Source organism: Anabrus simplex, chromosome 1 (assembly GCF_040414725.1).
Source record: "Anabrus simplex isolate iqAnaSimp1 chromosome 1, ASM4041472v1, whole genome shotgun sequence".
Taxonomy (NCBI): Eukaryota; Metazoa; Arthropoda; class Insecta; order Orthoptera; family Tettigoniidae; genus Anabrus; species Anabrus simplex.
This window is the reverse complement of record NC_090265.1, coordinates 1,557,994,441-1,558,008,431: the sequence shown is the minus strand read 5'-3', so window position 1 is coordinate 1,558,008,431 and position 13,991 is coordinate 1,557,994,441. Positions and strand designations below refer to the sequence as shown.

At 43.3% G+C, this 13,991-nt stretch overlaps 2 protein-coding genes across 2 annotated transcripts in view; one reads left to right on the top strand and one right to left on the bottom strand.

The window, feature by feature from the left end:
• The window catches only part of LOC136862274 (nose resistant to fluoxetine protein 6), a 415,203-nt gene that overhangs the window by 262,771 nt on the left and 138,441 nt on the right, over positions 1 to 13,991 (top strand). The window lies entirely within an intron of this gene.
• Positions 1,568 to 6,333, bottom strand: LOC136858515 (uncharacterized). Its single transcript, XM_067138110.2, has 2 exons — positions 5,834 to 6,333; positions 1,568 to 1,880 (listed from the first exon to the last, which is right to left on the bottom strand). The coding sequence occupies exons 1-2, from the start codon at positions 5,987 to 5,989 to the stop codon at positions 1,635 to 1,637; spliced, it is 402 nt and encodes a 133-aa protein (XP_066994211.2). The 5' UTR covers positions 5,990 to 6,333; the 3' UTR covers positions 1,568 to 1,634.

Below are 13,991 nucleotides of genomic sequence, written 5' to 3'. Positions count from 1 at the left end.
GTCGTGGCCCGATCCCGTACTGACGTCTAATGTACCATGGTAACAGCAATCAAACTCGATTCCTAACCGTTGGCCATCCTCAGAATTTCAAATCCACAAGTAGGTCTACTCGAGTGGTTTCCGATCTAATGGAACGAACTTCCCGTCAACATAAGATTCCGCTACGTTACAGCCACTGAAGATGTCTTGTGGTGTTAACATTCTTCCCGGCGGGCTGTGTGGGTCAAATGGTGAAGCACCGGCTCTCTGAGTCCAAGGTGGTGGGTTAAATTCCGGCTCAGTCTTATGGTATTTAAAGGTGCTTAAATGCGCTATCCTCGTGCGGGTAGATTTACCCATACACGAAAGAACTCCAGGGGGATATTTTTTTTAGAATCGTGGTGGCTCAGAAAACTGTAATGAAATGTTGCTAGTATGAGATGTGTGTTTGCTGAGGGGCATGGAGGCGAGAGAAATGCAGGAGAGGATGGATGGGTATCGGACAGACTAAGCCTAAGTTTTATCTGGGTTCTATAATGTCCGTGTTCAGAGCCTTCGCAACGTTCATTCCTGTAGACAAACCTCAGCTCCGACGAGGAAAAGCGATGGTACTTAGACACCATCTACTTCTTCTTTTCCTACTGCATTTTCCCACATCTGTGGGATCGCTGGTGCGAACTGTGGCGTACATGTGGATTTGGCTCTGTTTTACGGCCGGATGCCCTTCCTGACGCCAACCTTATATGGAGGTATGTAATCACTATCGCGTGTTTCTGTGATGGTTGGTAGTGTGGTATGTTGTCTGAATATGATGAGGCGAGTGTTGGGACGGACACATACACCCAATCCCCGAGCCAGAAGGATTAATCAGAAGCGATTAAAATTCGCGACCCGGCTAGGAATCGAACCCTGGACCCTCTGAAGAACCGAAGGCCGTTACGCTGACCATTCAGCCAACGAGTCGGACGGTACTTACACACCATGTAGTTACGAAAATTGCTGATGAAGAAAAACTATTTGTACGAGGAAATTAGGGGAATGTAAAACACATAAAATGCACTTCTTTTATGATGGACATTTATTGTACAGTTCTCATAAAGTACAGTAATCGTGTACTGTTGCTTCAACAGCAATGTGAAATATTTGTAAAAATTCTTGAAAATAAGGAATTACACTGAAAATGCCATTACATGCACCGACTGAATTCTTAAATTAAGTGTACGTGTTGATAATCACGTCATATCGACATGCACTACCTACCATCACCTCAAATGAAATTTAGAACTCCTTCCCGGTGCGACGCAAAGCAAATTATTAAAAAAAAAAAAAAAAAGTAGGGGTTGCCAGCCGAGGTGGTAAAGACCTGATCGTTCTAATGAACCCGAAGGAAAATCTTCAGCAAACTGTGATGTCAGGCCGGACTGTGTGGCCTTTGAATTAGTACGAATTAGTGCCCTTGTTTTGACTTATAAAAAATGGCTTCTCGTTCACGATCATCTCTGCTATCACCGTAAACAGAAATGGTCATAGATGCGAACACGTGATTGCTACAGAACTTACTGCAAATTATTTGAAAGAAGACAATAAGTGATGCTATCGGTAACTTTATTTGATATGTCCTTCAACATTGCCATCACAAATGTTAGTTTTGTACATTAAAAGTCGGTGCTAAATTTAATAAACCCTGCGAGGTCAGGCTTTCCTTTTTCTGGTCCGTCGATAACTTTGGACCACTCGCCTGTAACGTCAAGTCTACTTTTCCCGTCTTCACTCTTCCACAGGACGCGATCTGCATCAATCTTCACCCGGGTTCCTTTGCGGCTCTCTTCTTCGACAGACACGCCTACCGAGCCTTTCCCATCGTCGGGTTGAGCCCTGCGACGTTGTCTAGGTACAGCCTTCTGCAACAGAACATTCATTGCTACCTTAAAATGGTCATATGGAGGACGTACACAATAATATGGCTAGAAGGCTAGATAATTCTCTGACGCACTTTGAGATAAAAACATCTTTGGATAACGAAATTGCACTGAGTTCGGATCATGCAGCCGTTTCAGGTTTAACTTTATACACGAACTATAGGCCTAAAAAGAAAGACATTTTATTTGAACTACCGTGTGTATAATATTTTCAGAGTTTGCTGAACTTAATAATAATAATAATAATAATAATAATAATAATAATAATAATAATAATAATAATGGTCCACCTCTGTGTAGTGATTAGTGTGATTAGCTGCTACCCCCGGAGGCCCGGGTTCGATTCCCAGCTCTGCCACGAAATTTTAAAAGCAGTACGACGCCTGGAACGGGGTCCACTCAGCCTCGGGAGATCAAGTGAATAGAGGGGATTCGATTCCCACCTCAGCCATCGTCGAAATGGTTTTTCGTGGTTTCTCACTCCTCCCCCAGGCAAATGCCGGAATAATAGGCTACCTAACTTACGGCAACGGCCGCTTCTTTCCCTCTTCCTTGTATATCCCTTCCCATCTCACCATCCTCCCTCCCCTCCCACACGGCCCCCTGTTCAGCATAGCAGGTGAGGCCTCCTGGGCGAAGTAGATCTACTGGTCCTCCTCCCCAGTTTCATCCCTCGGCCCAATGTTCCATGTGCCAAGAACACTGCCCTTGAGACGGTAGAGGTGGTGGGATCCCTCGCTGAGTCCCAGAGAAAAACCAACCCTGGAGGGTAAACGGATTAAGAAAGAAAGAAGAAATAATAATAATAATAATAATAATAATAATAATAATAATAATAATAATAATAATAATAATAATAATAATAATAATAATAATTTCTTCAATACTGGGGACTGTGATCTCCATGGAAATTACTGTGTATGTTTCTCCATCGTTTCCGGTTCAGAACAAGAAGCAAAACGTTTACGAGAGTTGTCTCAGTTGCTTGTTTTATGATGTTCGACCAATGTGTAGGCGCACGTCCACGCCCTTTCCACTGCCATCGGGACATTTCCTGTGATGCTTCGCTTTACCTCAGGGGCTGCCTGGCCGAGGTGGTAAAGGCGAGCTTGGTTCACCCGGAAGGCCGTGGATTCGATTCCTCGCCAGGAAGTCGAAAAATTTAAGAAACGATATTTCCACTTCCGGAGGAGCACATGGCCCTGAGGTTCATTCAGCCTACACCAACAGGTTAATTCCTGGGGGCAAAGGCGGCCGGGCTTAGAACTAATCACTCTACCCCATCAAGTGCCGAGGTTACGAATAGTGGAAGCCTTTACCTGCCACTTCTTCCAGAACCTTCATCGCCTGTTCGGAGATGACTTTGCTTTTTTTCTTTACCTCGTTGGATATACAGTGACCCTATATGCCAACGAGTGGCCAACGAGTGCTTCATTCTGATTGGCTCTGCAACCTTTTAGCCAAACGTTCCGTCAGCTGATTTAAACGTATGTATTCCGCACAGCGTAAGATCACTATGACGTGTTTTAACTTTAATGGCTAGAAATAGAACGGAAATCTGTTTTATTAAGCACGGGCATAATTAGTTTTGAAATGTGTGTGAATTTACATATTTCTGAGGTCTGAGTCTTGATGAAAAAGCACGCCAGGCTGTTGTGCTGACAAGGGTTTTAAAATGAAATTGGGCAATTGCTTATTTTCAGCTCTCAATGTAGCATGTTATTAGACGCACCTAGCAGTGAGGAGGGTTTTCACATACATTATAATGGTAACAATAACAATAAAATGGGTAGAGGCCAAGGCAGTAAATGTCAGATTTCGCCGTTAATATTAGCCGTATCGAAAACCTGTACACAATGAAAGTTGTTTAAACTATAATTTCCGATCTTTTACGTTTCGCGCGATTTTACCGTGCCAGAAAAAATCATGGTGATTTTCACGATTATTATATATTCACAAATTTTCAAATATCTCCGAAAATATCTGTTTTATCTAAAACCTGTATAAAATAAAAGTCACAAAAACGGCCTGTTCCGCTCATTTATATCTCATTCATTTTCACCGTATGAGATACCGCGAAGGATATATTCTCAATTTAGTTTTTACGGTTAATTCATCACTTAAAGGACAAAACTATAAGTGCCACCTAGCAGCAAGTGTGTTTTCCCATACATTATCATGATGACAATAATAACAATGTAATAGCAAAACCGATAGCAACAAATGGAATGTTTAAAACACAGCGGATATCTACCAATACTGACTGAACCGGGGCACAGAATTAATCACATATCACGGGGATCGGACCGCGGGTGGTCGCTAACCGAGTCCTGAATACAAGTACGCTGGGACCAGGGCACCTGCTTGTAACAAGTAACAAGTAGTCTTTTCTCAAACTATGCAGTATAGTATATGGGATAGTATATAGTGATACCAATATTCAACTGCTCATTGCGGGAATCAAACTGTAGCCGTCATTAACAAAGCTCTATACACAACTAACCCGGGACCACGACAGCTGCTTTGTTTTCACCACTAAAGAGTGTCCGACTCGCTGGCTGAATGGTCAGCGTACTGGCCTTCGGTTCAGAGGGTCCCGGGTTTGATTCCCGGCCGGGAAAATAAGCAATTGCCCAATTTCATTTTAACCTTCATTGGTTAATTCCAATGACTCGGGGGCTGGGTGTTTGTGCTGCCCGCAACATCCCTGCAACTCACACACCACACATAACACTATCCTCCACCACAATAACACGCAGTTACCTACACATGGCAGATGCCGCCCACCCTCATCGGAGGGTCTGCCTTACAAGGGCTGCACTCGGCTAGAAATAGCCACACGAAATTTATTTACCACTAAAGAGTAGCAGGTTTTCGTTATTAGTATCAGTACCGCGAGTAGAATGCCACAGTATTTTATGTTAACGTAAATATGGAGCTAGGTAATATAATTTTATCTACCCATTCTTAACTAATGACCATCATCATCATCATCAACAACATTTATGGTCTCAGCTGCTTAGTTCCAGCCCCTCTAAAGTGTTTAGCCTACGGTATTCTCACAGTGTCTCTGTTCGTCAGCGAAAGTGGAATTCTGGTGGTGCGATTCAGTGGCTGAGTTGATTTAACTTTGTCGGGTGACATTGAGTGCGTCACCAGGGATGTTTATTATGCCAACAACAACGGTATGACCACCTTTCAAAAATCGACTACCTCACCCGGGATCGAACCTGTATTCTTGAGATCATCATCATCATCATCATCATCATCTGTTTACCCTCCAGGTTCGGTTTTTCCCTCGGACTTGGCGAGGGATCCCACCTCTACCGCCTCATAGGCAGTGTCCTGGAGCTTCAGACGCTTGGTCGGGGGATACAACTGGGGAGTATGACCAGTACTTCGCCCAGGCGGCCTCACCTGCTATGCTGAACAGGGGCCTTGTGGAGGGATGGGAAGATTGGAGGGGATAGGCAAGGAAGAGGGAAGGAAGCAGCCGTGGCCTTAAGATAGGTACCATCCCGGCATTCGCCTGGAGGAGAAGTGGGAAACAACGGAAAACCACTTCCAAGATAGCTGAGGTGGGAATCGAACCCACCTCTAATCAGTTGACCTCCCGAGGCTGAGTGGACCCCGTTCCAGCCCTCGTACCACTTTTCAAATTTCGTGGCAGAGCCGGGAATCGAACCCGGACCTCCGGGGGTGGCAGCTAATCACGCTAACCACTACACCACAGAGGCGGCCATTCTTGAGATCATTCAGCCCATTAATGCAGAATTAGGTCTCGTGTGTTGATCGTCCTAGTGAAATTGATTAAAACGCCCGTCGAAAGGGTGAATAATTCAGGTTCAAGTCCCGTGGAGGTCAAAACTTCATTTTGTCAAATGTTCCGCCCCGTGAGTCACAGCCGAAACAACTTCAACTGCTCCCTGTCTTACCTGGTCATAAGTATTGGCTTCGTCCACCACCGGTCCATCAGGAACATGAGTGTGCACGTTCTCGACTTCAGTGATGACGTCAGGCGCTACTGGAAGCGCCACGATCGCAGCAACAATACCACTCGTAACTAATAAGAAAACGGTGGCACTTGTCATGGTGAGGGCTTGCACTCTGTAGAACCTGCGAGAAAAAGTAGGATATTCATTTGTTTCTGTTTCTTTGATTGTTTTTTTTTTTCCTATTCAGGGTCGCAATAACGCTAGCAGGATTTTCGAAACAGGGATATTTAAAGAGTAGAAAAGGATAATGGCCGTGGTCTTAGGTACGGTTATATTAACCTGGTGAGAAAATGAGAAACAAGGCCTATATAAAATCATATCCAGCTCTGCCGACAGTGGGATTCGAAGCCATCACCTCTTATAGACATTTCGGTGTATTGTAGTTTGATGATATTGCGTTGTATATTCTGATATGTGTCCGCCTCTGTGGTGTAGTGGTTAGCGTGATTAGCTGCCACCCCCGGAGGTCCGGGTTCGATTCCCGGCTCTGCCACGAAATTTGAAAAGTGGTACGAGGGCTGGAACGGGGTCCACTCAGCCTCGGGAGGTCAACTGAGTAGAGGTGGGTTCGATTCCCACCTCAGCCATCCTCGAAGTGGTTTTCCGTGGTTTCCCACTTCTCCTCCAGGCGAATGCCGGGATGGTACCTAACTTAAGGCCACGGCCGCTTCCTTCCCTCTTCCTTGCCTATCCCTTCCAATCTTCCCATCCCTCCACAAGGCCCCTGTTCAGCATAGCAGGTGAGGCCGCCTGGACGAGATACTGGTCATACTCCCCAGTTGTATACCCCGACCAAGAGTCTGAAGCTCCAGGACACTGCCCTTGAGGCGGTAGAGGTGGGATCCCTTGCCAAGTCCGAGGGAAAAACCGAACCTGGAGGGTAAACAGATGATGATGATGATGATGATGATGATATTCTGATATGTAAAAACTGTCGGCCAAAATCTTTAAACCATTGTAGAAAGAAAGGGAGGGGGGGGGAGGAATATTTCGTACAGAAGACTCTGCAAGAAAGGGTGAGGGTGGGGCATAGCGGCCAGCACACTGCACATCCGGCTCTGGTCATATATTATATAAGGTAAGGGTATATTCTGCCCGAAGGCAGGTCTGAACCTCCGCAGAGGTGTGCCTGAGCCGGAGTTTACGTGCGGTAGGGTGGCCAGTTCCTTTCCGCTCCTCCATTCCCTTACCCTCCACCAACAGCGCGCAGCAACCCATCCAAATCTTGACCACGCCGAATGTTGCTTAACTTCGGGATCCGGTGTTCCAACACGACTACGGCCGTTGGCATATATTATATGAAGGTTATTAAAAATGAGGCCGGCAGTATTTGCAGGTGCTCAGATACGTCATCCCCATGTCTGTAAATTTACTGGCACGTAAATGAACTCTTGCGGGACAGAATGCCGGCACTGAGGCGACTCCGAAAAAGGTAAAAGTAGTTAGTGAGAGGTAAAACCCGCAGCATTATTCTTGAGAGTAAAAATCACTTGCGATGTGTAGTGGTTAGTGTGATTAGCTGCCACTCCCGAAGGCCCGGGTTCGATTCCCAGCTCTGCCACGAAATTTGAAAAGTGGTACGAGGGCTGGAACGGGGTCCACTCAGCCTCGGGAGGTCAACTGAGTAGAGGTGGGTTCGATTCCCACCTCAGCCATCCTGGAAGTGGTTTTCCGTGGTTTCCCACTTCTCCTCCAGTCAAATGACGGGATGGTACCTAACTTAAGGCCACGGCCACTTCCTTCCCTCTTCCTTGTCTATCCCTTCCAATCTTCCTATGCCCACCAAAGCCCCTGTTCAGCATAGCAGGTGAGACCGCCTGGGCGAGGTACTGGCCATCCTCCCCAATTATATCCCCCGACCCAATGTCTCACGCTCCAGGACACTGCCCTTGAGGCGGTAGAGGTGGGATCCCTCGCTGAGTTCGAGGGAAAAACCAACCCTGGAGGGTAAACAGATTAAGGAATAAATAAAGAAAGAAAGAAAGAAAGAAAGAAAGAAAGAAAGAAAGAAAGAAAGAAAGAAAGAAAATAAAAATCACTTGCGATGTACAGCAATAATAAATATCTTGAATTCTGCAAACTAACAAGATAAGGTACTGTGGTAATAAATTCCTTACTTTCACTGCCGGTTGCCTGTCACTGAATGAAGTGTCGTCCTTTCAGCTGCATACTAATGTGGAAATGCCCACAGCTCCTTATATATGGCTCTGTGGAGCAGTATATCCTCATGGGTTTCTAGGGAAGGACAGAAAATATTCCTTATTTTGTATTTCGAGAGCACGTGCCTCCGGAGGGGAAATACGGATAGAGACATCCAGCGGTACTTCTCACCAGCTTCGCGAGAAACATGCAGACTAATCGTTTGAGTTAATGTTCGAGGTTGAAGTTCAAGGTTATCTCCTGTCATTTCTGCAATATGCTTCTGCGTTAATGGACTGTGACTAAGGCTGAATGGGTGAAAGCAAGTTTATTTCCTTAGACAACTGCACTATCTAACTAAAGTCCTGGCTGTGGATCTCAAAGTTTATTTTCTTAGATAACCGCACTATCCAACTGTGGTCCCACCTATGGATCTCAAAGTTTATTTTCTTAGATAACCGCACTATCCAACTGTTGTCCCACCTATGGATCTCAAAGTTTATTTTCTTAGATAACCGCACTATCCAACTGTGGTCCCACCTATGGATCTCAAAGTTTATTTTCTTAGATAACCGCACTATCCAACTGTGGTTCCACCTATGGATCTTAACGTTTATTTTCTTAGATAACCGCACTATCCAACTGTGGTCCCACCTATGGATCTCAAAGTTTATTTTCTTAGATAACCGCACTATCCAACTGTGGTCCCATCTATGGATCTCAAAGTTTATTTTCTTAGATAACCGCACTATCTAACTGTGGTCCCACCTATGGATCTCAAAGTTTATTTTCTTAGATAACCACACTATCTAACTGTGGTCCCACCTATGGATCTCAAAGTTTATTTTCTTAGATAACCGCACTATCCAACTGTGGTCCCATCTATGGATCTCAAAGTTTATTTTCTTAGATAACCACACTATCTAACTGTGGTCCCACCTATGGATCTCAAAGTTTATTTTCTTAGATAACCGCACTATCTAACTGTAGTCCCATCTATGGATCTCAAAGTTTATTTTCTTAGATAACCACTCTATTCAACTGTAGTCCCACCTATGGATCTCACAACGTTTATTTTCTTAGATAACTGCACTATCTAACTGTAGTCCCACCTATGGATCTCACAACGTTTATTTTCTTAGATAACTGCACTATCTAACTGTGGTCCCACCTATGGATCTCACAACGTTTATTTTCTTAGATAACTGCGCCAGCTAATCGTGGATCTTGATTGGTATGGTATATACAGGTTAATACTTCTTATATAGATGAATGGGAGGCTTATTAGCTGAATGATTCCTAGCTTTGCTGTCGATATTCGAATCCCAGTGATTGTAGGGCTTATTTCGTTTTCACTCTAGCATCTGTATGGCGTGAGAAAGACCATCCACCTGATATTTGTGAATTTAACGATCCCAGAAACAAGCAGGCTTACTAAAACCCGTAGAAATTTCTTTAAATCAGGATACTTTGCACCACTTCTGTATGGTGGAAAGTATCCCCATTGTGGAAGAAAATCAATAATTAATTCTTAAGTAAGCATTGTTTTACAGAAGGCTCTTTTCATCTTTAAAGACGATACAAATAACACCTAAACTGAATAAGCACACCTTTGGTAGGTAGCACATATCCTATGCAGAGCGAGATTTTCTTCATCCTGGAAAACTCGCATATTTAATCACAACATTTTAAAGAATGGTGGTGGTGATTACTGTTTTAAGAGGAAGTACAGCTGAGCAACCATCTTCTATGAACAATATAATCAGACAGAAAAAATGGAAGGGGTCCGACACTTCGAAAAGTGAAGGTATCAGTCAAAGATAGACAAGGGCTGCCGTGGTTGTGAAAATGGAAGACTCCCTAGGCCCCGTTACCTAATACCGTCAGGGTTGGAAAGGAAGGAGATCGATTGGATAGATGAAAGTGAGAAGCCTGGCACAAGTAAGCGGAAGGAATGCTGGGACACATCTAACGGTCCCGTAGTCCTCAACTCACACTCCCAAGTTAGAGTCCCTCGGGCCAAAGTTCTGAAGAACATGTCCTCTATGTCACTCTTAAGGGCTCTAAATCATTATGAAAAAACAGTTCAAAGTATGTCCCTAGTAGAAAAGTCACCCCATGTTACTAAATTTGCATAGTTCTACTGTATGAGGAACGTTACAAGCACTGGTTAAAACAGTTTGAAAAGCATAGAATTGCACCCTTTTATTGGTAGAATGTACATAAACTTGCCAAGAAATGCTCGCTCTTTTCCGTCTTTTACCCGCGGTCATTTTCAGCCTGTCACATTTTTTTTTTAATTTTGCCAAGAAATAGGACTGTGAGTATTCGAACAATCGAATTATTCACATACTAGTTTATTATTCGACCTAGTTTTGCGAACTATTCAAATAATTAAAATTCAATCGGAAGTATACTTCTCTTCTTTTTTTACAAACTAAAGGTACGATATCTCAGTCTCTTCCTCAAAATTACTTTTACAGTGGCTTTACGTCGCACCGACACAGATAGGTCTTATGGCGACGATGGGATAGGAAAGGGCTAGGAGTTGGAAGGAGGCGGCCGTGGCCTTAATTAAGGAATAGCCCCAGCATTTGCCTGGTGAGAAAATGGGAAACCACGGAAAACCACTTTCAGGGCTGCCGACAGTGGGATTCGAACCCACTATCTCCCGGATGCAAGCTCACAGCTGCGCGCCCCTAACCGCACGGCCAACTCGCCCGGTCTCTTTTAAATTTTAATTCATGTGTAAATTAAAGTTTAAACTTATTAACCCCCAGCATGTAATTATTTTATATTTCTGTACGACCACAATATTTTTAACATTTCAAGAATTGGCAACTGATGGTTTAGCTAACCTGACTCTCTCTACTTATTTCTGTTTATTATATCAATATTATTTTAGTTATTATTCCCGGTGCAGTAGCTGCACTTAAATTGCAAAAGAGTCGTACCCTACCTTCAACATTAAAGACGACATGTCAAGCATCTCCGCTCAGTTTAATTTAATCATTCTCAATACCTTAAGGGATACGGACTATTTTGTTGAAAACTTACTTGATTTAGAATGAGAGAGACGTGAGTGTGTTTCGGGAGTCTGTTGTATTATTGTAAGTACGTTCACACTAAAATGTGGAAATTTGTAGTCAGAATGAAATACTGTATAAAACGATAAGGCGTGATCAGTTTGAGGGCGTTGCTCGGACATGCAACGTAACACGACTCCGATGTGGGTATATAAGTACGGACATGTAGGCAAAGGGATTCGAATGTCAGGTTTTACATGTAGGCTCTTTCTTCTTTCTGCCTATGTGGTTTTTCCCTGACCCTTCAATACCATACTTCAACACCATATACCTAACACAAACTCTTGCCGTGGTAGCGAGTCTGACTCGGAAACCGGCAGATACTCCTTGTATCACTTCCCACTCCTCCCTGCTATCTCTTTCTTCTTCTTAGAAATAATAGCATGTCGGAGGCCATGTAGATTGAGTCGATGGTCACGCGGGGGGAGCGGGCTACGGGGGCCCCCCCCCGAAAAAAAAGGCAAAGGGATTAGTACGGCAGTTGTGTCATGCCGAAGTGTGTGCGTTAAATGCGGCCACGTGATCTATGGCGAAGTTATCACTAAATGCGTCCAAACAGGACCAACGTGTTCTGTTCTTGGCTGCCGAAGGACCGGTGGACATCCACCGGGGAATGAAGACTGAGTATGGGGCAGCACACGGTTACTGTGGGGCAGCATGTCTGTTGAAAACCACCGTTGTGGAATAGTGCATCAAGTTCCGTCCGGGTCGCTCTTCGAAACAAGAAGACAGTCAGTCTGCGAGGCCAGCCTCATCCATTACGGACAGTAACAAGTGGGCGGTGGATGAGGCCTATGGTACTCATATCTTCCCATGCGATTAGCACGCCTTCGGTCCCCTCAAAAAGGCCTTGAAGGGTCGATGCTTGCTGTCGGACGAGGATATGCAGAAGGTGGTTATGGACTTATTCACGCAACTGTGGATGCATGCAATCAGTACCAAGAATGATGTACTTCACCACTGATACAGAGTTTTCGAAAATTATTGTAGTTAGGATCTTCTCTTCCTAGCGTTCATCACGTCTTAGTGCAGGGTCTGTTTGTTTACGCCTTGACTTCCAGTTTTGAAGATCAGTAGTGTCTTGGATGGTAACTCCCACCAAGACCATTAGCGATGTCGGCGTGTGTGCCAAGCTAACGCTTCTTTGGCCGTCCTCGAGATCGGCGGTCAGCAGGGTTCAGATTGGGTGCTTTTCTTGAAACAGAATTGTTGTCACTGCGCAGAAAAGTGGCCGACTTTCACGCAGTTTGTCAGAGATTGTGCTAAGCCAAATACCTTGAGAACTTCCTGGTTCGTAACGTGATAATTGTGGGTAAGAAATTTATTTTATAAGTAAATATCACATGGATGAACAAAATAATAGTTTATTGCATGTTTATAATTTACACTACAGTGAATACTTTTATAGGAGCATTGAAGTTTAACTTGAATATTTTCTTTAAAGTGCAAAGTATGTTGACCCTTTCTTTTCTATCGATTCATGTTCATTTTTCAATATAAAACCTAAAGTAAAAGACATCACAGTAATTGAAACAAAAGGATATCAAATCTCACAAAAAATAATTTGGTTAGTTTCTACACTGTTCACAAACATGTCACAGCTGCAGTTCTCGGATATAATAAATGATCTACAGGATTGAAAATTTAAAACAATACATGACCCTATCAAGATCCTTGGGCTGCCAAGATGACTTGTACCCAGACAGTGGCCTTTAGATATAGTACGTAATCAACCTGACTTCTTTCTCTTCTCAAACGTATTACGTAGCTTTCCGCCTTTCACATTACACAGCTCATGAAGGAGAGTGAATCCCGTTCCAAACCTTAGATTAAAACTGTAATATGTGGAGGAGTGGGGAATAGAACCTGGATTTTCTGATTAAGAAGTGTATACCACGTATAGTAACGCCACAATTCATATGAACAATGTTTGTTGTACCATTGTTTTGCTACATGACAGACTGTAGGTGAGCACAACGTGTTATATCGGTGGAAAGGACCGGTGTTGCTGTACAGGGACCAGTACTCGATGAAACGTGCAGTTTGAAAGTAAAATAATTTTCAATTAATTAATTTTATAAAGCTGTATAAAACATAACTGAGATATCACGACTAATATACGACCGACATCAAACTAACTCGCGTTAGAAAACTTATCTTTTACCGCGGCAATTCATGATAGGAACTAGTTAAGGAATTTTGTTTCATGTGCAATAGGATTACAATTTAACATTGATTAAAAAGTTTCTTAATCAATGAAAAATCCTGAAACCAGGAAAAGTTTGCTAAATGTCATGTGTGTAGTATACTAATATACTGGACTGAAACATTGACCTTGGAAAAACATATAAAGGACAGGCTAGAAGCAGTTAAGATGTGGTTTTAGAGCTGATTAAGTCGAATAAGCTGGACTAAAAGAAAAGGTAACACCGTAGTATTGAAGTCATCAGTGAAATAGAGCAAAGGAAGCAGAAAATGTCTGGACACCTAATGAGACACTACAGTTTCATTTGCAACAATTTGGAAGGGGAAGTTTTTGGAAGAAAGTGAAGAGGTGACCGAGAATTTGAAAGATGAAGAACCTCATGATACAAATGAACTGCAGCTCCTATAAAGTGATAAAGATGCTGGCAATGGATAGAAAAAATTGATCCCTAGATGTTTCGTCCACGAACAATTAGTCCACTTTCCATTTAGTCCACCTATCACTTTCACCCATTACATTATTTTTGTCCGCTACCATATTTCGTCCGCACATGTTTTTCGTTCAACTTAAATATTTCTGTAAATTTTTGTCGAATGTTTAATTGCACAGTTTGTCAATAATTGCACAATACATTTCAAATATTTATGAATACTTGAAAGTGAAATTT

What these genes read in the sequence shown, in the direction of transcription:
- LOC136858515 (XM_067138110.2), bottom strand. Translation starts at nt 5,989, where the DNA reads ATGACAAGTGCCACCGTTTTCTTATTAGTTACGAGTGGTATTGTTGCT. An exon ending in AAGCCAATACTTATGACCAG is followed by an intron (nt 1,881 to 5,833) that starts GTAAGACAGGGA and finishes GTTCTGTTGCAG; the next exon opens with AAGGCTGTACCTAGACAACG.